Source organism: Crinia signifera, chromosome 7 (assembly GCF_055691185.1).
Source record: "Crinia signifera chromosome 7, ASM5569118v1, whole genome shotgun sequence".
Taxonomy (NCBI): domain Eukaryota; kingdom Metazoa; phylum Chordata; class Amphibia; order Anura; family Myobatrachidae; genus Crinia; species Crinia signifera.
The window spans coordinates 30,141,375-30,169,213 of record NC_139223.1 but is presented as its reverse complement, the minus strand read 5'-3'; the positions used below and the strand labels follow the sequence as shown (position 1 = coordinate 30,169,213).

The 27,839-nt window shown below is 47.5% G+C and overlaps 1 protein-coding gene across 1 annotated transcript in view; it reads right to left on the bottom strand.

Annotated features, from left to right (window-relative positions):
* LOC146021144 (uncharacterized) overlaps positions 1–27,839 on the bottom strand; it is a 44,706-nt gene that overhangs the window by 1,578 nt on the left and 15,289 nt on the right. Inside the window, exons 4-9 of the mRNA XM_083154942.1 lie at positions 26,252–26,295; positions 25,804–25,857; positions 23,905–23,945; positions 23,714–23,822; positions 10,288–10,479; positions 92–515 (exon numbers count right to left, since the gene is read on the bottom strand). Of these exons, the coding sequence (XP_083011068.1) occupies positions 114–515; positions 10,288–10,479; positions 23,714–23,822; positions 23,905–23,945; positions 25,804–25,857; positions 26,252–26,295 (842 nt within the window). The 3' untranslated portion in view covers positions 92–113. The remainder of the gene's footprint in view (positions 1–91; positions 516–10,287; positions 10,480–23,713; positions 23,823–23,904; positions 23,946–25,803; positions 25,858–26,251; positions 26,296–27,839) is intronic.

Sequence of the window (27,839 nt, the reverse complement as noted above, 5' to 3'; positions counted from 1 at the left end):
AACCTGGATTTAACATTGTTAACAATTTCTTAAATTCCTCGTTCTCAAAAAGAGAGAAGGGATGTAATTCTTGACACATCATTTTTAGTACCTGAATATCTAAAGATCGTTTCTTAGTTTTTTGAAAGTGGTCGAATGACATCAACGCATCTATCCATCGTTGACTGAGGAGACTGCTGCATCGACAATGGTGCCATTGGAGATGTGGCGTTGTCCACGTTGCACTCTTCAGGAGGAAACGAAGAGACGTTGGCATGAGAAAGATTTGGGAGTGGAGTAGAATCACTTTGATGAGAAGTTCTTTCTCTGGGGTCATCCACTGAAGGCGAACGCTGCAGATTTCCTGCACCATGTAATGGTATCAATTTGTGCTTTGTCTTCAGGTGTCTCGCCAAATTGCCTGTCGCTCCTGACATTATAGAAATAGACGCCTTACAATAGTTGCATATCCCTTTGTTTTCGTTCTTATGAAAATGATACCAAACATCACTAGTAATCCTTCTCATTTTCCGGCCCTGTAACAGACAAGGAACAGACACTCTGTTACCCCTTTGGGGAAGAAGACCTCTGTATAAATACAAATGACTGCGTCCAGTGACAATGTTATTCAGCTCGCATCTAGTTAGCAGTTCCAGTTAAGCAGACACTTTTTTTTCTAAGGATTTTTAGTTTCCGCTCTATATTAATTTAACACTAGTCAGTAGATTTCTCACGTCATTCAGAGGACCAATAAAGCTGTTAATAATAATATTTGAACAGACAGATTCCACTTTATATAATCCAGCTGATGTTAAGTCAGTGCTAGAAATTTACTAAGATGGGAGTTGGATTTCATATGAGATGTTGCTATGGGCAACCAATCAGAATCTACTTCTTATTTATTAGCACCTTCTAGAACAGTGTTTTTCAACCACTATGCCATGGCACGCTAGAGATGCCCACACCAGTTTACAGCCACCACTAGTTCAACTTATTTACTGGGAGGAGTCTAAAATAACAGACAATTCAACAGATTTTTCAGACTCCTTGAATCACTGACTGAGATTAGAAGTCATCAGCCTGAAAGTCACAACCTGGAGTCGCGACCCCATACTGAGAAGGTCGGGACCCACAGTTTGAGAACCGCTGCTCTAGATCTATATGTGAACCCTTCATGGCCAGATACTTCATTAACCAAGGCACGCCAGTTAAATATATTAGGAGAAGATGCAGCAAAACAATTTCTGGATACAATCACTTTCGCTAGAGTTGTCAGACACAAGACATATCTATATAGAGACGGGGAGTATAATTCTTCCAAATCTAGAGCAAATATACATAACTTAGAAGAAAAGGGAGGGAGTGATGGTTCGGTTGTCAAAATATCTGTCCATATCGACTCCCAAAAAGCCTGTATTGGTGGACATGACCAGAGCAAGTGCCAAAAATCAGCATTAGGGGTGGCACATCGTGGGCAGGTATCATCAGGACGTAATCCAGCTCTGTGTAGAGACACTGGAGTTCTATATGCTCTAAGCCAGTGGTAGCCAACCCTAGCCCTCGAGAGCTACCAACAGTTCACATTTAGCTGTAAATAGCGATACAATGCCTTATTAGGTACATCATATTCCTCTCTCAGCTGTTGAAAGGATTTAAAAACAGTTGTCAAATAATTATGAAATTGAAGTAATACCAACACGAAGCCATAAATTGTCTTGTATTAAATGCAAGAGTTCCCCATATGCTGAGATAAACCATAGAGGCGTTTCTCCATCGGTGTCACTCCACCCATAGTATGAGTGGACCTTATGCCATATTAACAATGACTGCCGTAATATAGGAGGAAGAGAAGTAGTAGAATGTGTAGAAAGTAGAAAGCGGGGCCCCACAGACTCCACATAGAACCTCTCAACGTAGAGCCATCTCTCTTCAAAATCCAACTAGAAAAGTGCATAAGCTGGGCCGCTAATTAGTAAGTATGCAAGTTAGGTAAACCCAATCCACCATCAGCCTTGGCTTTCATCAAAGCTTTAAGAGCCACCCTAGGTGCCCGATTGCCCCAAATAAATGGAGAGAATATACTATTTATACTATTAAAACGGTCTTGGGGATATAAATAGGTGAATGTTGTAAAAGATCTAAATATTTAGGTAGAATCACCATTTTGATGAGATTTATACAACCCATAAGAGTAAGTGAAAGTTTCTTCCAAACATGGATACGTCGCTTCAACTCCTCCGTGGCCGGATCTAGATTATATTCTCTAAAGGTATTAGTATTCGAGGAAATCCAAACACCAAGATACCTGAATTGAAGCACCCACTGTAACAGGCCCGTGTTAGGGAGCACCCTTGGAATAACCCCAGATAAAGGGAGAATACTGGATTTGTTCGAATTAATTAATAGGCCAGAGTAAATACAAACAAATCAACAGAGACATCAGCGAGGCAGAAGCATCAGTAAGGAACAGAAGCATATCATCCACATACAATGCGATCACATTCTCATGTCCATCAATGGTAATACCTACAACAATATCAGGAGAGTCCCTTATAAGAATAGCCAGTGGATCTATGGCTAAGGCAAAAAGGGCAGGGGACAAAGGGCAGCCCTGTCTAGTACCCCTTCCAAGCGAGAAAGGGGATGTGATAAATCCATTGACAGATACTCGAGCCAATGGGGAAGAGTACAACAGTCAAATCCATCGAATGAATTTGGGGCCAAAAGCAAATTTCCGCAATATCTCCCAAAGATACTCCCACTCAACCGAGTCGAAGGCCTTGCCGGCATCTAGAGATACCACCACTGCCTCCGACTCTAAGCAGTCCCCCCCCCCCCCCCCCCTGTAAATGGCAAATTAACCGTCTTAGGTTCTGGAGTGTCGATTTTCCGGGCATGAACCCAGTTTGGTTTTCATGGATAATGGAAGCAACAACACAATTGAGTCTGATAGCAAGTATCTTGGCCAATATTTTCACATCAGTGGATAACCGTGAAATCGGACGGTAAGAACCTGGTAACTTAGGATCCTTGCCCGGTTTCAGTATTACCGTGATGATCGCTTCTGACATAGAGCATTGAAGAGTTTAAAAAATATGGGACATAATCTCAATGTTTTTTTTGGGGGCGTAAACTGTTTTTATTGAAGCAGCAGACAAAGTTAATGATTATAACATATTCAATCCACAAAATGTCATCAGTAATATGTCTACTTCACAAGTAAGTCAATAGATAAACTACAGAAGGATAGGAAAGAAGAGGAGAGAAAGGAAATAGAAGAAAGTGAGGAGTAAAGGTTATGTGGACATATATGACCTATAAGTGGGGGTAAGTTTAAAATTATGCCATAGGCAAGAAGTCTTCATTGGGATAATGGACTGCCCTGAGGAGAAGGAAATCAGATCTTCCATGTCTAAAAAGTAGTAAATTTTCTTTAGCCATTGTTTCATCGAGGGAGATGTTGGGGACTTCCATAAGGTTGGTATAATGCCTTTTTTCTGCATAATTAAAATGTCTAAGTAGTGAGTGTTTATAAGTGTATGTGTCTATCTGGATGAGGTTTAATAACCAAAATCCTGGGTCCTTGGGCACAGTATCCCCTAGTATTAGTTCAGAGCACTTAATTACCTCAGTACATAAAGCAGAAATGCAGGGGCACTCCCACCAGATATGTACAAAGTTACCAATTGGCGACTTACATCTCCAACAAAGGTTAGACACCGTGGGAAACATGTTATTAAGAATATATGGAGTTCTATACCATCTGTATAAGAGTTTATAAAGGTTTTCTAAAGTATGGAGGCATAGAGAATTGTACTGTGTATTACTAAAAATCGTATTCCAATTAATTTGTATTGCTAGTTTTTGCATATCTCTCTCCCAGGAAGTCATAAATGAGGGAGTTTTAGTAGCAAGGTTTTCCATAATGATCGCATATACTTGGAGACAGGAGGAGTAGGTGGCTGGGGGGAGATGCATATCTTCTCGAAGGGAGTGAGGTCTCTCCTAATATTGGAGAACTTTCTGGAAGAAACAAGGAAGTGACACACCTGGAGATATTTGTATGTTCCAGAGCGATTGAATATCAGAGAATGACCGCACCTCACCAGAATTCACCAGCTGGCCTAGTCTGAAGATCCCGGATTCTGCCCATCGGTCAAAAGCTAATCTGTCAAGCCCAGAAGTAAATTCTGGGTTATAAAGAAAGGGAGTAAGGGGGGGAAATCTAGAGGATATGTGAGTGTTATCCCGGAGCTTATCCCATCTTTTAAGTGTAGGGGTGACCGTAGGATGAGAAATTTTCGGTAGTGATAGTAGCCAAGGGGCGACTTCTATGTGCTGTTGGAAGCAAGCCTCCTCTAGAAGGACCCATTGTTTATCGCTTTTGGCACGTGTCCAATCTATTATTCTTTTCAAATGATTGCATCAAAGTAGTTTGGGATATGTGGGAGTTGTTGGCCTCCTTGGTGTTTTTTCATGAATAAGAGGTCGGGTTTGAAACGTGGGGTGGTGCGATCCCAGACAAAGGCTTTGATTAGACTCTGGATTGAGCGAAACCAAGTAGAAGGGATGTGTATTGGCAGTGTTTGTAAGAAAAATAGAATTCTTGGTAGAGCATTCATTTTAACGACATTTATTCTGCCGAACCATGACAGATGTATTTTCCGCCACTTCTGTAAGTCCGAACGTAATGCATTCAACAGAGGAATAAAATTTAATGTAAATAATTTAGACAGGTCGTTCGGAATCTGTACACCTAAATATTTTATTTTATGATCGTGCCAGGTAAATGGGAAACTATTTTTCAAGTTTAGAAGTATGTTGGTATGTGTGGATAAGTTGATTGTGATAGATTTGGAATAATTTATTTTAAAATACGAAAGGACTCCAAATCTATTGAATTCTGAAATCTGGTTTGGGAGAGAGGTTGATGGATATGAGATGAGGGCAAGTAAGTCGTCTGCAAACATAGCTAGCTTGTATTCTTTACCTTTTACAGTGAGGCCTGTGATGTTTGGGTTTACTCTGATGCTTCTGGCTAATGCTTCTATACATACAGATGGGGCTTGTCCCATCTTTGCAAGGCTGGCGTTTCTAAGACCAGCCCCGCCATCCCTGCCAGTGGGCTCACGCGCCCCCTGGCAACGGAGCCTGCCTCCGGTCCCCGCTGCCTCGCCCGCCGTCGGTACCCTCACCGCCCGAGCCCCCCTAACCCTGCCCGTCTCCCTGGATTTCTCTACTTCCTCGAGAGTGAAGCATCTAAGGAGTCAGCCTCGTTCTTGGGTAAGGTGGGAAAGTTCACCGATTTTAAATACTCAGCAACCGCGGAACTATGTGCGGTTAGGTCTGTTCTCCCTTTTGTCCCTGAGAGATTATACAAATTCGAATAGTATGTTTGAAAGGTTTTGGCTATCTGTGAGGTTTCATGATGTGTGTGTGTGTGACCTCTATCATCTTTTATGGCATGTATGAAGGTGAGAGCTCGTTAGTCTCTGGGGGCTTTAGCTAGTAGCTTGCCGGGTTTATTTGCGGTAAGAAAAGGCTACGACATTTGCGGTAAGAGAACTTTATGTTGTCAGTAAGTAATTTATTTAGGGAGGCACGGGCTTGTTCAAGATCTATATAGTGTTGGGGGGATTGGAGTTTCTTATGAAGAGTTTCTAACATTTTAATTTGAGTTAGTAGGTCATCCCTTTGTTTACATTTTTTCCCCCCACATTGTGCGTACCTGAATGCACACTCCACGGAGCACACATTTATGTGCCTCCCAAATAGAAATTTTGGTCTTGGAGTATTATCATTGTCTGAGAGGTAGGAATCTATGGCTTTATCTAACTGAGCTTTGCAGGCTATATCTTGCAGGAGTGTGTCATTGTAGAGTCAAATGAACCGGGGCATGATCGGAGCACATGATTTGTCCTATTGAGGTATTGGCAATCAGGTGCAGATGACGATGGCCGAGGAATAGATAGTCTAACCTAGAATAGGATTGATGGGGATGAGAAAAGTATGAGATCCGAATCTGAGGGGTGGGTCAATCTCCAGGTGCCAATCAGCTGGTGGTCTAGCAAGGTGTGTCTCACCCCCCTATACTCTCGGTCTGATCTATAGGGAACTTCTTTAGGAGAATCAAGAAAGGGATCTAAAGTCCAGTTAAGATCTCCTTCCATTACCGTCACTCCCTCGAGAAGAGGGTCTGCTTTGTCTAAGACCGACGAAAGAAATTGTGGTGGTTTCAGATTGGGAGCATAAATATTTAGGCACGAGAAACGTTGAGAGTTAATGTCGCACTTGACAAGTAATGCTCTGCCCTCTAGGATAATATGAGAAGATACTTTCAAGATAGGTATATGTCTAGCTACCAAGATTCCCACTCCTAGTGATCTTCCTAACGGATTATTTGCAGTAAAAATATGGGGGTAATAGTGACACTGGAACACTACCTATTTTAAAATGTGTTTCCTGAATAAGTGCAATATCTACTTTCTCATCTCTGAGCCATTTAAGTAGTCCAGAACGTTTCTCTGGAACGTTTAAACCCTTAACATTAAGGGTAATTATATGTAGGCTGTTAATGCCCATTGCCGGTTGGTTCATGGTAAATCTTATTAAGCTTCAGTTGAACAAATCTTAAGGTCCTATAGATAGATATAAGAGTAAAAGTGAGAAAACAGGCTGGAAAAAAAGTAGTTGCCGCATTTTAAGATACGCAACATAATGCATTGATAATATTTAACACAAGTGAAAATGAGTAGGGAAAGAGCAGCTGCAGATGGGTCAAGGGGGGAGACCTGCATCCTCCCGACCCATAGTGAAAAAAGGTAGTCTAACTGGATACACCATTAAAGAGTTGAGCATCAACACAAATACAGAAAATCAACCGCTTCTTAATGATTAGAGAAGATACATTAATTAAAGTGAAACAGAAAATATCTATCAGTATAATAAACATTGAGTCAACAGTAAGCATAAGATTCGAAAAGGAAAAAAGCAAGGTACAACTTTGCGTGACCCAAAAAGTGAAGACCAAGAAAAATGACTGGTCTTGAGAGAACAATTGTTCATGGTGGGTTAATTGAATGTAAAGTAGTCGTAGAGTTTCTCCTGCACCTTGGGGAGCCGGCTTGCTGCCATGCATCATCGTGAGTGAGTGTCTATAGTAGGGAGGTCTGGATATTGGTGGAAAGAGTCCCAAATTAGAAGAGGCACAGGCTGGATGCTAAGCACAGTGAAGAAGATTGGAAGATCAGATGGTCTGGAAATAGAGGTAGATTTGCCATTGTGGGTCACTTGCAGAGAAAAGGGGAATCCCCACTGGTATTTCAGGCCTAGCTTCCTGAGGGTGTCAGTAAGTGGTTTCAAGGCTCTGCGCTGCTGCAGGGTCGACCATGTCAAGTCAGGAAATAATTGAATCTTGTCCCCTTGGAACTCAATCCCTTCCAATTGACGTGTCTTTTGCAGTATTTCTTCTTTTTGGGTGTAGTAGTGCAGTCTACAAATCCCGTCATGTGGCCGGTCCAAGGGAAGGCCTCTAGGCCTTAGGGCACGGTGTGCTCTATCGAATATAATGGCAGCGTCAGGTTCCAAGCCAAGAATCTCCCCAACATTTTTAGTAAGGACATCTATAAGATTGGACTGAGGTATGTCTTCTGATAAGCGTCTGACCCTAATATTATTTCTTCTTCCCCGATTGTCCATATCTTCTATGCGGGCTTTAAGGAAGATGTTGTGAGACGTTTGATGGGAGATATCTGTGGTCGGTGATTCGTGTCGCTCCAATAGGTCAACTCTCGATTCAAGTGAAGATATGTCTTTCTGAAGGACAGATACCTCATGTTTGATAGTAGAAAGTAGGCGAGACTCTAGGTTTGAGAAGTCTTGCTTAGTAGGTAAGGATTTGACATGCGCCATAGTCAGTGACGAGGCAACTTGAGATTGGGTACCTTCAATTGAAGACATTTCGTCTGAAAGAGTGGGAGAAGCTGACGAGGGAGATGTTTCTGTTGTACACGAGGAATCTGTATTAGAAGGTAGTAAAAACTGACGTAGGTCAGATGTGTGGCGATCAGAGGGTTTAGGGGTTCCCTCCGGCTTGGTCTTAGATTTTTTCTTTATGTTCACCATGAGCACAGACTTGTATGTGTGAGACTTAAAGGTCAGATGGCGAGAAAAAGCTCAACTCTTCAGGTCTTGTGTTAAAAATAAAAGCGGTCATTATTAGTCGATCATCATATCACTTCCTTGAAGATGGAGGTGGTAAAGAAGAAACATTTTCAAAGGTCTTTCGAACCGCTGGAACAAGATAATTTACTCTTTGAGGGCTCAGTACACTCTCTTAACAGCCAGGGTTTGTAGGTATCTCTTCTGGATTGGGTGGGTGCCGTTCAGTAGTTACCCACACTTTATCTAAGGCACTAGGGGATCTAAGCAGGGCATCAGATGACCAGTGTAGAGCTCCCAGCCAGTGCCTCAACCAAGATGGCCGCTGAAAGGTGTAAAAGGTAAAGGAAGTCTAAAGTGTATAGACCTAATTACTGCCTCTCAATATGTTCTGTGAGTGCACAAGGGAGCAGAGGGGGCTATAGAGGAGTCTCAAAGCTATTTAGTCAGTGTCCCAGGCAGGCACCATGTTATGGGAGGCTGCCGCTCCAGACAGGTAGGGGGAAAGATAACAGGGGAATCAGTGCCTAGTTCATCCCCTATAAATCAGTCACCGTGGAGTAAGGGATGAGGCCAGCGACAGCTCTCCCCGTGTAGCTCACCTCAGATACTGGCGATCAACTCCCAGCTGCCTCAGGAGAGGATAGGACGCTGCAGGGTTATCCAAGATGGCGCCCGCACTTCTCTCACCTGGAACCCGGCAGGTGTCCCTACCGCCCGGACAAGCAGCCGCAGGGAGCGGGCACCGATCCAAAATCTCCCCTTCACTTCTGAAGGGGGGAGCGGGCGTGTTTGAAGCAGCTGCCGTTCAGCTCCTCTGAGGCGCACCGCTGTGTCAGGTCTCTGGCGTCTAGGCTGCCTGGTGTACAGAGGCAGAGAACCAGCGCAATGTCAGGCAGGCACGGGCTCCTATCTTGCTCATAAGTCGTCCGTTCGACACAGGGATCTACAAACCGTCTCCAGGCCAATCTCTCAGTATCTCTGGTAGGTGCAGTAATATCCTAGGCCGCTGGCGTGCTGAGGGTGTAGGCCGCAACCTGCAGGGAGAGATTTCTCTCCCCCCCGGCTCCGCAGCGCCTGTCACCCAATAAACATTGTTCTCCCACAGAGCTAATGTGTATATCTGGGGGTCAGCTATGTTGTATATGGGACAAGAGATCTCCTGCAAGGGATTGAGTGCATGAGCTATGTAAAAGCATGTCTTGTGCGTTCTCCAGCCAGGCCGTGCCCCCCCTCAATGTTTTTTATAGACCTCAATGGGTACAACATCTACACCTGGAGCTTTCTTATTAGGGAAGGAAACTATAGCAGCATCAACTTCCTCTGAGGTAACAAGATCTCATAAATTGCTGGTGTATACATATATGTGTATATACAAAAAAATCTTTATTACACTATTGCGGTTACTTTCTTTTCTCCTTCTGTGAAACTCCAGATTGGACATCATTAATCCAAATGGTAAAGACACCGCCCCCCCTCCATGGGGTCTGTGAGCGTCTCATGCGCGGGGGCTGGCAATAGAGTCGACAGCCCCTGCAAAGGTGAAACAGGCTCCATCTGTACATGGGCCACCAGCTGCTGTGAAACACCCATGTATCACACACACTAACCATCTTCTGGAATAGACCACACATGGTCCATCAGCTGCTGTGTGTCACCCACAGTAACCCATCTCCTGGAATAGACCGTACATGGGCCATCAGCTAGCATGTATCACCTACACTAACCATCTGCTGGAATAGACCACACATGGTCCATCAGCTGCTGTGTCTCACCCACAGTAACCCATCTCCTGGAATAGACCGTACATGGGCCATCAGCTAGCATGTATCACCCACACTAACCATCTGCTGGAATAGACTGTACATGGTCCATCAGCTGCTGTGTGTCACCCACAGTAACCCATCTCCTGGAATAGACCACACATGGGCTATCAGCTGCTGTGTATCACCCACAGTAACCAATCTGCTAGAGATGGGCAAAGCAACTCACTAAAGACAGCGGTGATCAATTGATCGCTTATTGACAAGAACCAGCTCACTTTGGATAAAAAGAATGGCTATTTACGGTTTGAGTGTAGTAAGTGTAGTATCTGTTCACTTTAACTACATTTCAACTGATTCTAGTAATGTAAACAAAATTTCGTACACTTTGATGAGAACTTCCCGCATGATATAATGGTATCAATGGGTGCTTTGACTTCATATGTCTCATCAAATTGCCTGTCGATCCTGACGGTATAGAGATAGACGCCTTGCAATAGTTGCATATCCCTTTCTTGTCCTTGTTCTTATGGAAATGATACCAAACATCACTAGTAATCCTTCTCATTTTCCGGCCCTGTAAAAGACAAGGAACAGACACTCTATTACCCCTTTGGGGAAGAAGACTTTTCTTTTACCTCTGTATAAACACTAATTAGTGCATCGAGGAGCAATGTTATTCAGCTCGCAGCTAGTTAGCGGTTCCAGTTAAGGAGACACTTTTTTAAAGGATTTTTAGTTTCCTCTCTATATTAATTTAACAGTAGTCAGTAGATTTAGTGTTCATTCTAGCACCAGCTAAATTTGAAAACCCATGCAGTTCCTCTTCCCTGCCTAGGGTGTCGCTGTCTGCTGTGGTGTTTCTAGCACAGGTCTGTTTTGCATATCAGTGCTGATATACAGACCACACTGTGCTAGAACCTCTACAGCAGACAGCGACACCCCAGGCAGGGAAGAGGAACTGCATGGGTTTTCAAATTTAGCGGGTGCTAGAATGAACACTAAGATTTCTCACGTCATTCAGAGGACCAATGAATCTGTTAATAATATTTGAACAGACAGATTCCACTTTATATAATCCAGCTGATGTAAAGTCAAAAGGTAGAAATTTACTAAATTGGGAGTTGGATTTCATATGGGATGTTGCTATGGGCAACCAATCAGAATCTACTTCTTTTTATTTAGCAAGTTCTAAAAGATAATAGAGAGTATCTGATTTGTTGCCCATCGTTCATCTTAGTAAATTTCCCCCAATATGTTAATTTGGTAAGCCGAATATTTCAATTCAACTAGTGACCAACAGTCAGCATGAATTGAGAAAACGAGATTTCGGTCTTACCTGTTAAAACTCTTTCTTCACGGACGTCAGGGGCCACAGGGATTACAGTGGGTAGAGAGTGGGTCATCAACCATTCAAGCACCAGAAAGGTTAAACTGCTTGGATGTTCCTAGGACAGTCCAGCTCCTCCCCTCCTCTACCCCACCTCCAGGCCCAGCTAATTTCAGTTTGTACTGAGCCAGGCAGGAGACAAAATGGAAGGAAGAGAAACCCATACAGAAACACATTTAAACACACATATATATATATATATATATATATATATACATATACACATATATATATATATATATATATATATATATATATATATATATATAGTCTTGGTCAGCACCGTTGCTTTTGTGTCTGAGTCCATTATTTGGAAGTCCGTGGGAGTGCACACTGTGTTCGAGTTTGCTTGTATGCTGTTTTCTGTGAGCACCCTGGCGCATATATATAGTATATATAGTATATATATATATATATATATATATATATATATATATATATATATATATATATATATATATACATATATACAGGTCGAGTATCCCGTATCCGAGTATCCGTTATCCGAATTATTCCGAAATACGGACATTCCAGAAAGTGAAAAAAAAATTTTTTTTTGCTAAAAACTCACTGGGGACATTTGTAACAGCATCACTGGGGACATGATATGTAACTGGCACTATATATGTGCAAGACAATGATTGCTTGGCATTCAAATTCAGTGCTGAGATAGTACACACATTTTGTTTCACGTTTTGAAACCTTGTTTTTTGAACAATTAAAATATATTTGTGTGTGTTTTATGTGGTAATAAAATATATTTGTGTGTATATTATGTGTTTATACAGTATACATGCAAGATACTTCAAAATACATCATTGAAATATTAAAATATTCCGAAATACGGAATAATCCGTTATCCAAAATTCTCCTGGTCCCGAGCATTTTGGATACGGGATACTCAACCTGTATATATATATGCAGTATTAGGACGCCAGCAACATCCAATATTCGAAAAAATATAAAAAGTTTTATTATTGGCATAATAAAGTGCATAAAACAGACAAAGTCATGAAAAAAAACGGTCATGAAAAAAGCAGGAGAGAGGGTGTACTTAGCATATCGGTAAGTGAGAGTATTCCACCCATCAAGTCCCGCATCCAGTCCCGCCGACAGCTGTTTCGGTGCTCAGAGATGCACCTTCATCATGGGCATATATATATATCCAATAAATGATGGTCCTGACGAAGAGGCGTAATAAAAGCCTCGAAACGTTGACGCATTATGACAGTTGTTTGACTCTATGGAACTGAGGGCCACCACGATATGTCGACTATATATATGTGTGTGTGTGTATATGTGTTTCCTCAACAGAGAAACCGTAACTAACATGTATAAGTACCCTCAATGGAGGAACTATTAACTAAGTTCACTCAACAGAGGAACTATGAACTTCAAAACAAATGAAGCAGGTGCGGCAGGGAGGGATCCCTGTGGCCCCTGACATCCTCGAAGAAAGAGATTTAACAGGTAAGACATAAATCTTGTTTTCTTCTGCAGGCTGACATCAGGGGCCACAGGGATTACAGCGGGGTGTCCTAAAGCAGCCACCTAAGGGTAGGGACGCACCTGTGCTGCGGGCAGTATACTCTGGCCACATACCGAGTCCTGGGAGGCAAACGTGTCAAGAGCATAAAAGCGCAAAAAAGCAGTGGCGGACGACCAAGTCGCCGCCTTGCAAAGTTGCTCTGCAGTTGCACCACCAGTAACAGCCAAAGACGCACCCACAGACCAAGTGGAATGAGCCCGGAACCCCGCCAGAACTGGGAGGGAGGTGACCAAGGAAGCCCGCTTGATAACCAACCACAGCCATCGTCTGGCAATAGTCTGCATGGTAGCAGGTGGACATCCAGCCTGCTCAAGAAATCAGCCTCCCAGTTGAGAAGGCCTGGAATGTATGTAGCTGAGATCACAAGAAGAAACTTCTCCACCCAGTGAAGGACCTCGTGCATTGCTGCCCAACTGCAGGTGCTCCCCTGGTGGTTGATGTAAGCCACTGCCGTGGCATTGTCAGATTGCACCTTTACTGCACGGTGATACAGAAGAGGCCGTGCCCTTGAAGTGCCAGAAAGATCGCTCGTAACTCGAGAATGTTTATCGGCAGTCTCTTTTCTGCCTCCAACCAATGGCCCCGAAAAGAGTGGCACTCCCCCACTGCCCCCCCAGCCCCTGAGGCTGGCGTCAGTCGTGAGAATAACCCAGTTGAGGACGAGAAAGGATCTCCCCTGCCTCAAGTCTCTGGATATCACCAGGAACTGGAACTTCAGGCATAGGGGAGAGTGACCCCAACAACGAAGGAGCTCCAATTGTAATGGGCGAGAGTGCCATTGGGCATACTGCACCATCTTGAAGCAGGCCAGCATCTTGCCTAGAAGTCGCATGCGGAAATGAACAGACACAGGGCCTTATTCTAGTTCACTCTTAGAGGTAATTTCCTTCTTAGCTGGACAAAACCTGCAGAGGGGGGGGGGGGGGGGTGGGCAGATGAAACATGTGCAGAGAGATTTAGCTTTGGGTGAGTTATTTGTTTCTGTGCAAGGTAAATACTGACTGCTTTATTTTTACACTGCAATATAGATCTCACTTTGAAGAAAAACCCCACCCAAATCTAATGCTCTCTGCACATGTTATATCTGCCCCACCTGCAGTGCACATGGTTTTGTTCAGCTCAGAAGGAATTTGCCTCTAAGAGTGAACTAGAATAAGGCCCACAGTTCTGCGGCTTAAGAACTCCCAGATCAATGCCTGAAGAGACTTGCATTTGTCGACTGGGAGGAAGACCTTCTGAAGCTGCATATCCAACAAGGCTCCCGAGAGGATTCTCTGTTGGGTGGGGACCAGACTGGACTTTTTCCAGTTGATCAACAACCCGTGATCCTGAAGCACCGACAACGTCAACTGGATGTGACTTTGAAGCGTTGTTAGTGAATCTGCCATCAGGAGTAGGTCGTCCAGATAGTCCAGGATTCTGATACCCTGTAGTCTCAGATGAGCAATCATGACCACCATCACCTTTGTAAAAACACGTTGAGTGGTCGACAAGCCAAATGGCAATGCCCGGAATTGATAATGTTCCTGTTGAATCGCAAATCTGAGAAACTGCTGATGGTACTCCCGAATCGGAATGTGCAGGTATGCATTCTGCACATCCAGTGACGCAAGGAAGTTGTTCCTCCAGAGCGCCTGAAGACTGGACTGTAGGGATTCCATCCTGAATCTGGGGACCCGGATAAATTGATTTAGGGTCCGCAGATTCAGGATGGGGCGGAAAGAACCATCCAGCTTGGGAATAAGGAATAGGTTTGAATAAAAAAAAACTCCTCTCTGTAGAGGCGGGACCAGTTCTATGACTCCTGCAGTAAGGAAAGAGAGAACCGCTTTGTGAAGGGCCAAAGCCATGTCAGTGTCTGCAGGACGCCCTGTTGAGAAAAACCGAGTGGGAAACCCCCTTTGAAAGACAGGGCTTACCCCTTTGAAATAATATCCCAAATCCACTTGTCGGAAGTTGTTATCCCCCAAACATCTGTTTGGGGGCTTAGCGACGGTCCAACCAGGGCTGACGGCCTTTAGTCTTTTGCGGCTTTGACTGGGCTGGCTGGAAGCGTGAGGAGGACAGGCCCCTTGCCTTCCCCTGGGGACGAAAGAAATTAAACCCCGAAACTCTTGGTTTTGGTGCTGCCAAGGGCAAAAAAGCAGTCTTTGAAGCAGCAATGGTCGCTACAATCTTGTCTACTTCGGTACCAAACAAAACTTCCCCAGATAATGAGAGGGGCCTCCAATGCCCTCTTGGACTCACTATCCGCATGCCAAAAGCAGATCCATAAAGCATGCCTGACCGCCGAGATCCTAGATGCAAAGGTACACAAATCTAATGTAGTCTCACTCAGATAAGCGTTTGCTTCCCGAATGTTATCTACCAAGTCCATCAGGTCTGATTCTCGGGAACCCTGGAGGGTGATTTTGAGCGCTAGGGGCACGTGTGCTGTGTGATGTACAGAATGCTGCCCTCTGGTTTAGGGTTGCCGCCCTTACAGAAAGCTTTAGCGAAGAAAAGAGAGCCAGTAGGCGCCTTCTGTACACTAAAAAATGTTTTAATCAACAATCAACATACAAGTATCACAATTCACAAACACATAACATGTACCTATGCATGCATGCAAAAGAGATAAAAAATAAAAAATTAAATAAAAATAAAGTAAAAAGTCTGCATCAGATAATTACCGAGTCCTGATTGGATGGTGTGGATGCCAGTAATTATAATCCCAACAAGGGTCCAGGGCTGTGCAAGATGTTAGTGTCAAGAGATGTAATACTGAACAGTTTGTAATCCAAGGTAAGTAGACCACTTGCTTAGCACTCTCTGTTGGATGCCCGATATTAGTTGGTGGCGTCCGTACTGTGGAATACAGCACTATCACCCGCGGGGTCGACACGTCAGTATTGTTGGTATTCAATGCTGGGTAGTTGTCACTCCAGCAGTCCCGATACTCGTGGATGCGAATAGACTGAATCCCCTGGTGTTACCTTCTCACTGTCATGAGCTTGCGCCCAGTATGCTGTGTCGGCGTTACCGCACTGGCCTCAGTGTACGCGGTTCTCGGGAACCCTCCCTGAGACCTTTCGCCAGAGGGGGTGTTGTATATGGTCCCGACAGTCATTAGCCCAACATTGGGATCCCGACTGGCCGGACTCAGACAGCGGGGCAAGTGCAACAAAGCCCATTGCGGGGCAAGCGCAACAATCCCCACGACCCCCATAGAGGGAGAATAGAATAGGTGGTGAGTGCAGCGAGCCCGCAATGGGCTTTGTTGCGCTTGCACTGTCTGAGTCCGGCCAGTCGGGATCCCGATGTCGGGGCTAATGACTGCCGGGATCCCGATGTCGGGGCTAATGACTGCCGGGATCCCGATGTCGGGGCTAATGACTGCCGGGATCCCGATGTCGGGGCTAATGACTGCCGGGATCCCGATGTCGGGGCTAATGACTGCCGGGATCCCGATGTCGGGGCTAATGACTGCCGGGATCCCGACTGTCGGGACCATATACCACACCCCTCTGGCTGAAGGTCTCAGGGAGAGTTCCTGAGAATCAGACCTAAGGGTGTTTCCACGCCTCTTTAAACAGTCCCTCCAATTAAGGAGATGAACGGAAGACTAACATTCTTCTTCTTGCGTTTAAATACCGTCATTCCTGAAGGCGGAGTGGGGTCTGAGTCTGCTATCTGCAGTACCTCTCTAACGGCCCTCACCAAGTCTTCCACCCTAGCGAGCATCATATGCTCCTCATGAGGTTTGGCCTGCTCCGCAGCCTCATTTTCTTCCTCTTCCGAGGATCTTTTCTGCCCTGGGTATAAGGAACCCTCAGAGTCTGTATCGTCTGACGTAGCTAAGACCCCAAGACTTTCTCTTGTCTACAACCGACTGCTGTAGATTTGAAGAGACCTGCACCAAACCCTGCACCAAACCCTGCACCCAAGCTGGCTCTGGGGCAGACTGAGGTACAAGAGTGGAATAGCCTCCCATCAAAGGTGGTAGAGGCAAATACAGTAGTAAAATTTAAACATGCTTGGGATAGGCATATTGATATCCTTAGAAAAAAATAAGGATCAAATATGGTTTGAGGTAACATGTTTAAAAAAGGGTCAGACTAGATGGGCCAAGTGGTTCTTATCTGCCATCAAATTCTATGTGTCTATGAGTATCTAAAACAGGGCCCTGCAAGTCTAGGGGCCGTTAGTTGTGCAGTTAAATCTTGTATGGCCTGTGACAAATTAACAGCCCACTCTTGCACCTTCAGGGTAGACAGACGTAACCCTGCAGCTAAGCCGGCCTGCAGAAAAAGAAGAAGTCTAGCCTTCTTAAAAAGAGTAATGGAAACTCCGCGTCCCTCACACCAAGACACGCAAGCTCGCCAGATGCGATGGTAATGCTTGGAGGGAACGTCTTTCCTGGCCTTCATCATAGTAGGTATAACAGCCCGTGGATTCCTGCCTGCCTTAGGATGGACCTTTCAGCAGCCACGCCGTCAAATGAAGCCGACTTAAGTCTGGAAATACAAAAGGCCCTTGACCGAGTGGATCTTCTTGGAAGAGGCAGGGGCCATGGTGCCTCGATTAGCAGAGACGTGAGGCTGGTGTACCACGACCTGCACGGCCAATCCGGAGCTATCAGAAGGACCATGACCTCCTCTCTCCGAATTCTCTGCAGCACCCGAGGTAACAGTGGAAACAAAGGGAAGATGTATACAAAGTGGAACAGCCAAGGTGCCACTAGAGCAGTGGTTCCCAACCTTTTTTCTCTCCCATACCCCTTGATTAGGCTTTTCATTGATGAGTACCCCCTCCTCTCAATTTAAAATATAGACAGCACTTATGAGTGGAATGGAAGTGAGCGGTATGCGTATCCTTATCCATGTCCTTATATTAAGGAGTAGCGGACAGGAATTGTGCCCTTCCCTATCTGGCCGCTGGTTGTGTATTGACTCCAGGGTTCCCACTTACACCTGTAGGATTAATGCCGCTGCTTCTTTCACCCGTGTCAGTGCAGGGCAGATGATCGCTGATGTCTGAGGGCAGCATTGGATTACTGGTCAGGCAAAAGCACAAGGAGACGCTGATGACGCTGAAGACAGAACCATAAGTGACACAACATGGTTCTTCTCAATAGCAATGGGTCTTTTTCTTCTGCCAACAAAATACTTTTTCATCTTCCGCCATTACCAATATTATTTTCAAGTACTCCCAACTGGTCTGCAGAGTACCCCCAGGGGTTGGGAACCACTGCACTAGAGCATCCACTCCCACCGCCTGTGGATCTTTCGTCCGAGCGAAGTACTGGGGCAGCTGATAATTATAGCGAGACGCCATGAAGTCTGCCCGAGGACACCCCCACCTGTGAACCAAGGGTTGAAATACCTGGGGGTGGAGACACCATTCTCCCTGGTGTACGTGTTGCCGACTTAAGAAGTCGGCCTCCCAATTTTCCACGCCGGGTATGAAGATGGCCAACGCGTGATCTTGAGCCCATAGGAGGATTCGACTCACTTCCTTCGCGACTGCGAGTGCCGCCCTGCTTGTTGATGTAGGCGATAGCCGTGGAATTGTCCGACTGCACCCTGATGGGTTGACCCTGAAGGAGATCACTAACCTGCAGGAGAGCATAATATACTGCGTTCAGCTCCAATATATTGATTGAGAGGAGAGCCTCCTGCGGAGTCCAACGTCCCTGGAACTGGTGATCCAGGGTGACTGCTCCACAACCGCAAAGGCTGGCATCCGTGGTGAGCAGTATCCATCAGTGTTCGCGAAAACCACCCAAAAAAGTGGGTCCCGGGGACCCTTCACTTTTCTGGGTCCCAACGGAATAAATCCTCCTCTCCCCTTCTCCCTAGCATGGCACAAGTGGGCCCGGGGGGGGGGGAGAGTATCAATTGGTTCACTCGCATGAAGGTACATATATACTAGAAACTAACTAAACCTGAAAACAGGGACAGTGCGCGCCGAAGGGGCGCGCTAAAAATTTATGGCATGTTTTTTTGGGGGGGAAGTGGTGTTGTCACATAGTAGTACACATTACAGCACACCCCGTAATGCCCAGTACACATTACAGCACACCCCGTAATGCCCAGTACACATTACAGCACACCCCGTAATGCCCAGTACACATTACAGCACACCCCGTAATGCCCAGTACACATTACAGCACACCCCGTAATGCCCAGTACACATTACAGCACACCCCGTAATGCCCAGTACACATTACAACACACCGTAATGCCCAGTAGACATTACAGCACACACCGATATGCCCAGTACACATTACAGCACACACCGTAATGCCCAGTACACATTACAGCACACCCCGATATGCTCAGTACACATTACAGCACACCCCGTAATGCCCAGTACACATTACAGCACAACCCGTAATGCCCAGTACACATTACAGCACACACCGTAATGCCCAGTACACATTACAGCACACACCAATATGCCCAGTACACATTACAGCACACACCGTAATGCCCAGTACACATTACAGCACACACCGTAATGCCTAGTACACATTATAGCACACACCGTAATGCCCAGTACACATTACAGCACACACCGATATGCCCAGTACACATTACAGCACACACCGTAATGCCTAGTACACATTATAGCACACACCGTAATGCCCAGTACACATTACAGCACACACCGATATGCCCAGTACACATTACAGCACACACCGTAATGCCCAGTACACATTATAGCACACACCGATATGCCCAGTACACATTATAGCACATGTAAGGAAAGAGAAGAATGTCCTTTTGTTAGGTGCACCTCAAAGAATAAGACTCTAAAATATAACTTTTAATAGTTCATTGGTAAAAGGCTGCGAAAATTTAAAACCATATAACAGACAAGGGTGGATACATACACATATAAAATTGGGGTGGCAGGCAGGTATTTGCTGATAGTACACGTTTATTAGTGCTGTGTGAGATAGCAGTGTGTAAGGCTAACACGATATGACCACTATAACCCTGTTAGGCGGAGACGAGTGTTATTCCGCTGACAGGGTCTGGGTAGGTGCCTCTCTCATAGGTGACTCACTCTACTTTATACACAGTACGATGTGCTTCATGTAATATAGACCTGCTGCCTATGCTGTGTTTATGCTGATCACAGATAATGCTGCAGCTATATTATCAAAGATTCATCCAGTGTGTCTACTCCGTATAAATGTCGGAGAGACCTCAACACCGGTGAAACAATGTAGAATCAGCAGGTATTACAGAAGATGGTATCACTGGGGTTAATTATACACCCAGTATATGCTGTGGGGGCATGTAAGCCTCCAAACAGATACCTCTCTATATAAAGAAATAGAGACCCAATGTAAGGCGTCTCTACTAATAGCACATCAGTGGGTAGGAGCCCTAATAAGGGCTATAGAGTCACCACACCGCTAAGACATCAATCAAAATGCATTAATATGAAAAATAATAAATCAGCTAAACAGGACTGCCTGCGCACCGCTAGCCGGCACGCGCTTCGCAGTTAAGCTTCCTCAGGGCCCTGAGGAAGCTTAACTGCGAAGCGCGTGCCGGCTAGCAGTGCGCAGGCAGTCCTGTTTAGCTGATTTATTATTTTTCGCAAAGCTTGCGGATCACTCACAGGAGGAGTGAAATTGGCAGAAAGGCGTACATCAGTGGGAACGGCAACGGGGCTGACAGGGCATCCGCCATGCAAGCCCTTGGGTCGTGAGACCTGGACCCGTACAGGGCTAACGTCTGGGCTCGGATGTTGTGGTAGGATCATGACCACTTGGAGAGAATCTCCAGCTGTAGGACCCCCAGGCAGGCATGCACAGACACCCACCGGGAGGAGAGGAGATGCCGGATTCGGGACTGCGGAGCCAGACGGCGTTCCCCCACAAGCTAGATCCTCTGATGAACCTATCTAACCTGGCCCCCAGATGGACCATAGTCTGAGCCGGAAGCAGGGAAGACTTGGGCCAAATTATGACCCAGGCGCGACGCTCCAGGAGCTGCACCACTATGGCCAGGTGGTATTGGAGAACATCTGCGGATTGCACCAGAATTAACAGGTCGTCCAGATACGGGAGTATTCGGAAACCTTGGTTGCGGAGACTGCTACCCATCATGGCCATGACCTTTGTGAACACCCGAGGGGCAGTAGACAGGCTAACAAGCAAACCTGTTGAGCCATTTAAAGTTGAGGATGGGCCGGTAGGATCCGTTGGGTTTTTTGACCAAAAAAAAGGCTGGTGTAGAACCCGGAACCCCTTTGAGAGGAGGGGACGTGTACAATGACTCCTGACAGGAGCAGCTGAAAATAATGAATTTGGTGGGCAATGCCAAAAAGTTAAGGAGAAGCCTCGAGACACCATGTTCCGAACCCAAGTGGCTGTTGTTGATTCTAGCCAGATGGCAGAGAACTCCAACAGACATCTGCCCACCTTGGGATCCCCCAAGAGGGGGCCCTCCCCGTCATGCAGAGGGTTTGTCCGCTGGCTTAGGATAGGGACGTCTGGCGGCCCAGGGACGCTTTATTTTATATAAAAGTTATATCTTACTGTAAATAATTTCTTCTTTCTGACTACGTAAAAGAGTGCCTCCGACAAAAAGAGTACTTTTTCTCTTCTCCAATTGTGTACCATTTTATCCAGCTCTGGTCCAAATAAAAGGGAACCCTCAAAAGGGAAGAGCTTCTAAAGTTTTTATAGAGTCCGAGTCCGCCTTCCAAGAGAGCAGCCATAGGGATCTGCGTGCAGCCACAGCCGAAGCTGATGCTCTGGAGGTGAGTGTCGTAATCAAGAGCCGCTTCTCCCAGATAACGTGCAGCCTGATGCACCAAATCAATAGTAGGCATCAGGGTTTCTGCAGGCAACCTCCGCCACGAGTAGTTGTCCACTGATAAAAAAAACGTTAGCCACCCAGGCAGATGCTAAAGCAGGCCGACCCACTGCCCCAGCAGTGGTGTAAATGAGTTTTAGGAAGTTCTCCAACTTGGGCAGCGTAGAGGATTTTACTAACTTTGCCACATGTGAGTCTACTTTATGGACCGTTTCCCAGGGGAAGAGGGAGGAAAACCGCTTATGCAAGCTAAACTTCCTATTATGGACCTCCCAAGACTCCCTGTTGACTTCAGATTTAGAAAATAAAACCAGATTATGCTTAGGGTGTATATAGGTGCAGGCAGTTCTGCGGGGTCGTCTAACTTAAGGACCTCTTTCACAGCTGTAACCAAGGCCGGCACATCAAGACAAGATGGGGGATCCTCTCTATCGCAGGCCTCCCCTTCGTCAATTTCGTCATCGACGGCTTCCTCCAAACAATCCTCATCCTGGTGGTCCTCCTCCTCTGTGTCAGTGTCATGCTGACAGAGGTGGCCGGACGATGGGGGGTTCCTGACTAAAGCCCTGTGTCTATCTGCAGGCACTGAATGTGCCCAGGGGGTATCCAGTGCCAGCATCACGGGCTGCTGGGGCAGCGTAGCTGAGACTTTATGAACTAGCTGCGCCATCATCTTTGTAAGTGATGTGGCCCAAGCAGGTTCCTGTGAGGAGGCCGAAGGCGTGGGCAGCGCCATCCTGAACATAGTCCTGGGGGGATAGGCCCACATTACAGGCCGTGCATGACAGCAATGCTGGGGCCCCAGCTCTGTTGGACTTGCCTCTGTTAAGCATAATCAGAGAAATACAGGCGGGCTATATGGTACAGATTAACACAGAGTAAACTGACAGGCAGCTAAAGTGTTAATATGGTACACACTATACAGGCAAGTATACAAAGGCATACAATGCAAGGAATAATGGCACTGGGCTGCTGCAGGAGCTATGGCTGCTGCAGGAGCCTGTACCCTGTATCCCGCAGGAGAGGTACAGGGGGACTTGCCCAAGCGTCCTAGCAGTGAAGGAGTAGAACCCCGGGTGGCTGAGAGCTTCTCCGTGTCCCTTCTCATGTCCAGCCAGGCACACTGGAAGGGATGTCAGTGGCGGGAACTCTCTGTACTGTGCACAGTTCCATGCCTCCTGTCCCTGGGGGAGGAGCTGATGTGGGGGGAGCCTCCTTCCCCTGCTAACAAATGGCCACCAGGGAAATGTCCACATGCATCATTGGTAAAAATGGTGGGGATCCGGTGGGCGGCCCCGCTTACCGGCGCTGCTGCCCAGAAACAAATACCCTGGTGGTCCAGCGGGAGCAGGTGGCGGACCATCCGTCCACTTGTTACCGCAGCCAGCGGTCCCTTCCCCGCCGAGCTGCTAGAGCCGATGTGTACGCTGGTGCGATCACACAAGCTCCCGGCGGGGAGCGCTTTACCTTACAATGGAGATCCCCGGCATCCAGTGGTGGCTGTGGCTCCCAGTGCCCACTGCTGTCCCCACTCTCAAGTGGCGCTGCAGCTCTGGACTCGGGTGATGGAGCAGCAGCGCGGCTGTCTGATAGACACCTAGCGCTGATGCTCTGTCACTTACAGAGTCAGTGTAAATAAAAAAGAAAAAGAAAAAAAGTTTGAAACACGGCTGCATGTTGAAAAACGGAGTCCCTTGGCCTGGAGGCAGGGTAGAGGAGGGGAGGAGCCTGGCTGTCTGGTGGGCAGTCAAGTTTAACCTCTAGGGTGCTGGAAGCTCTCTCCCACTCCACTACCCACTGTAAAGCCTGTGGCCACTGACGTGTCCCGATTAATAAATAGGTAAACCCTGCGGATCATAATTGTATTCAGGAAAAAAAGCTTTAAATTACTTTCTTAAATCAATCCCCAAGTTCTGAAACATTGACATTGAAACAACCACGGATAGTGGTGGGTTACAGTCACATTAGTCATAGGACCAGATTGATCAACCTAGTGCGTTACCCCCTAATATAGATCTATGTATATGGTCACGATGACAAGGACATTACTAACCTCTACGCAGGTCTCGATCTCAGAGAACTGGTTCATAATGGGAAGAACAGATTCCATGGAGCTGTCACACTGCAGGTCTGACTTGTTCCCCACCAGGATTATGGGAAGCCTGAGCAGGGGATACAACCCACATTAGGACTACAGTATGCACTCTGTATCACATATTACCTTTATTAAGGAACAGGCTTTACCTAGAGTTTTGCTCCACGTGGCCGTTCAACAGGGGAATCCACTTTGTGGCGATCCAGAAAGAGAACAGATTATTTATTAGTATCAAGGCTCAAGCAATGAATAAATAAGCCGGCTGTATTGGTCAATTCCTATTCTGCATCCAGTAACTCCCCTCTAACTCCCCTTTGGTTCTTATTCCTGGGAATTCTGTAATGCTGCAGGTGACCGCCTTACATACTGTGGTAACATAGAAAGTAAGGTTCGATAAAGACGTTCATCCAGTTTAAATAAATTACATCCCAGGCACAGCGGCCAGGAGCTACGCGTCCATCTCAGGCACAGCGGCCGGCACTACACGTCCATCCCAGGCACAGCGGCCGGCACTACACGTCCATCCCAGGCACAGCGGACGGCACTACACGTCCATCCCAGGCACAGCGGACGGCACTACACGTCCATCCCAGGCACAGCGGCCGGCACTACACGTCCATCCCAGGCACAGCGGCCTGCACTACACGTCCATCCCAGGCACAGCGGCCAGCACTACACGTCCATCCCAGGCACAGCGGCCAGCACTACACGTCCATCCCAGGCACAGCGGCCAGCACTACACGTCCATCCAGGCACAGCGGCCAGCACTGCACGTCCATCCCAGGCACAGCGGCCAGCACTGCACGTCCATCCCAGGCACAGCGGCCAGCACTACACGTCCATCCCAGGCACAGCGGCCAGCACTACACGTCCATCCCAGGCACAGCGGCCAGCACTACACGTCCATCCCAGGCACAGCGGCCAGCACTACACGTCCATCCCAGGCACAGCGGCCAGCACTACACGTCCATCCCAGGCACAGCGGCCAGCACTACACGTCCATCCCAGGCACAGCGGCCAGCACTACACGTCCATCCCAGGCACAGCGGCCAGCACTACACGTCCATCCCAGGCACAGCGGCCAGCACTACACGTCCATCCCAGGCACAGCGGCCAGCACTACACGTCCATCCCAGGCACAGCGGCCAGCACTACACGTCCATCCCAGGCACAGCGGCCAGCACTACACGTCCATCCCAGGCACAGCGGCCAGCACTACACGTCCATCCCAGGCACAGCGGCCAGCACTACACGTCCATCCCAGGCACAGCGGCCAGCACTACACGTCCATCCCAGGCACAGCGGCCAGCACTACACGTCCATCCCAGGCACAGCGGCCAGCACTACACGTCCATCCCAGGCACAGCGGCCAGCACTACACGTCCATCCCAGGCACAGCGGCCAGCACTACACGTCCATCCCAGGCACAGCGGCCAGCACTACACGTCCATCCCAGGCACAGCGGCCAGCACTACACGTCCATCCCAGGCACAGCGGCCGGCACTACACGACCATCCCAGGCACAGCGGCCGGCACTACACGACCAACCCAGGCACAGCGGCCGGCACTACACGTCCATCCCAGGCACAGCGGCCGGCACTACACGTCCATCCCAGGCACAGCGGCCGGCACTACACGTCCATCCCAGGCACAGCGGCCGGCACTACACGTCCATCCCAGGCACAGCGGCCAGCACTACACGACTATCCCAGGCACAGCGGCCAGCACTACACATCCATCCCAGGCACAGCGGCCAGCACTACACGTCCATCCCAGGCACAGCGGACAGCACTACACGTCCATCCCAGGCACAGCGGCCAGCACTACACATCCATCCCAGGCACAGCGGCCAGCACTACACGTCCATCCCAGGCACAGCGGCCAGCACTACACGTCCATCCCAGGCACAGCGGCCAGCACTACACGTCCATCCCAGGCACAGCGGCAGGCACCAGCACTAAACATACATCGGGCAGCACTACATGAACACAACACACTAGCTTACACAACAAGGAGGACTTGTGCAGCTCCATATAGGCGCATCTCACCTTCTCTATAGTAGACAAATCTGAGACGTTGTACACAATACAGGCCACATTCGCCTAGGGAGAGAAAGAGAAGTTATTAACCCTGATGCTAAACCGAGGTCCAACCAGACTGTATTAGATGGGCTGCACTATGACAGAAGACTGGTCCCATACTGTAGCTTACAGACAAAACATCAACCCGATACCAAACCATTATTGTAATAAAATTCAATGTATATTAGTCAGAAATGTTAGTAAATGTGTCAGGAAGACATCAACCTGTGTGAGGTCTTCTCCCGACCAGTGAGACTGGCGATCCAGCCATGCTACCTGTGCCCGGATATAACCCAATATGGCCACTTACGCTGCAGGGTGCTCTGGCCTAGGGCACAGCTTGGTCATGTGTGGGCGGTACTGCAACACTGCAGGGGGGGGGGGGGATTTCACATTATCAGTCACCTAAACTCACCTTTGCAATCTGGTCCCTGAGCTCATCCCCCGTCTGTTCCACTTCTATAGAAAGAGAAAACAGACTCCATCTAATCAGGTGACATAATGTGCAAGGGAAAGCATCTATCACAGATACTTATGGTCACCACAAATATACAGGATGCTGCACACACACACACACACACACATATACTATATTATATATCATTGTATTATTTTTGAATACTACATAGTAGCTTAGAAGGTACTTGTGTAGTTTCACGGCGCCGCCGCACGCACAGAAACTTGGCAGCTTGCCAGACGCTGCGATTGCCACTCTAGCTATAATGTAATGTAGCGCTGCGCGTGCCACTCTAGCTATAATGTAATGTAGCGCTGCGTGTGCCACTCTAGCTATAATGTAATGTAGCGCTGCGATTGCCACTCTAGCTATAATGTAATGTAGCGCTGCGCGTGCCACTCTAGCTATAATGTAATGTAGCGCTGCGTGTGCCACTCTAGCTATAATGTAATGTAGCTTATAAACAGGACACAAACGGGGCTTCTAAAGTACACACCTGGCACACCGCTATCAAAGGGGGTGTCCCCAATGTAAACGCTAACATTTTAGATGCTTTAGCATCTAAATTCACACTCCCTGCACTTCGCACTGTGTTTAGTACCGCGCGGATAGCGTAACGTGGTCAGTCAGAGTGGTACGCAGGTAGCGTGGTCAGTCAGTCAGCAGTAGCATTGTGTGAGAGACGGAGGTGTATGATGGCAGTGGCGAACCTGACTATGGCGATGGAGCACCTGACTCTGTTCAGTCTGCCGCAGACAGAGGAGGAGGAGGTGGCATTCCTGCAGGCCCACCAATTCCTGCCACAGACCCAGACCTGCCCCAATGGCCACCCCATGAGGCTGAGTGTGAAGGAGCGCATGTGGCGCTGTCACATTAGCAGCTGCCGCAAGAAATTGAGCGTCAGGTCAGCGCAGTAGTTCAGGGGGTCTCATCTGAGCTTCGTCACCCTGATCCGCTTCGTCTACTGCTGGGCGGAAGAGCTGACCAGCATAAAATTCTGCACCCGCCAGCTAAACATCTCGCAGAAGACAGCAGTCCTCTATAATAATCTGATGAGGGAGGCCTGCACGGTGGACCTGCTAGCGCAGCCTCAGCAGCGCATTGGAGGGCCAGGTACTATCGTGGAGGTAGATGAAAGCCTCTACGTGAAGAGGAAAAGTAACGTGGGACGGATGCTGCCCCAGCAGTGGGTGTTCGGGGGCATCTCGAGGGAGACAGGCCAGTGTTTCATCACTGAAGTGGCTGCCATTGAGGCACACGTGGAACCGGGTACCACGGTCTACAGCGACTGCTGGAGGGCGTATAACATGCAGCAGTTGGAGCAGGCCGGATACCAGCATGCAAAGGTGAATCATAAGTACCACTTTGTGGATCCTGACACTGGGGTCCACACCCAGAACATTGAACGTTTGTGGGGCAGTTGCAAGTGGCGCAATAAGTGCCAAAGGGGGACCGCGCGCCATCACCTGGACTCGTACCTCCAGGAGTTTATGTGGAGGTAGAGTTTAGGCGCACAGAACCTCTTCAAGCGCATCCTGTATGCACT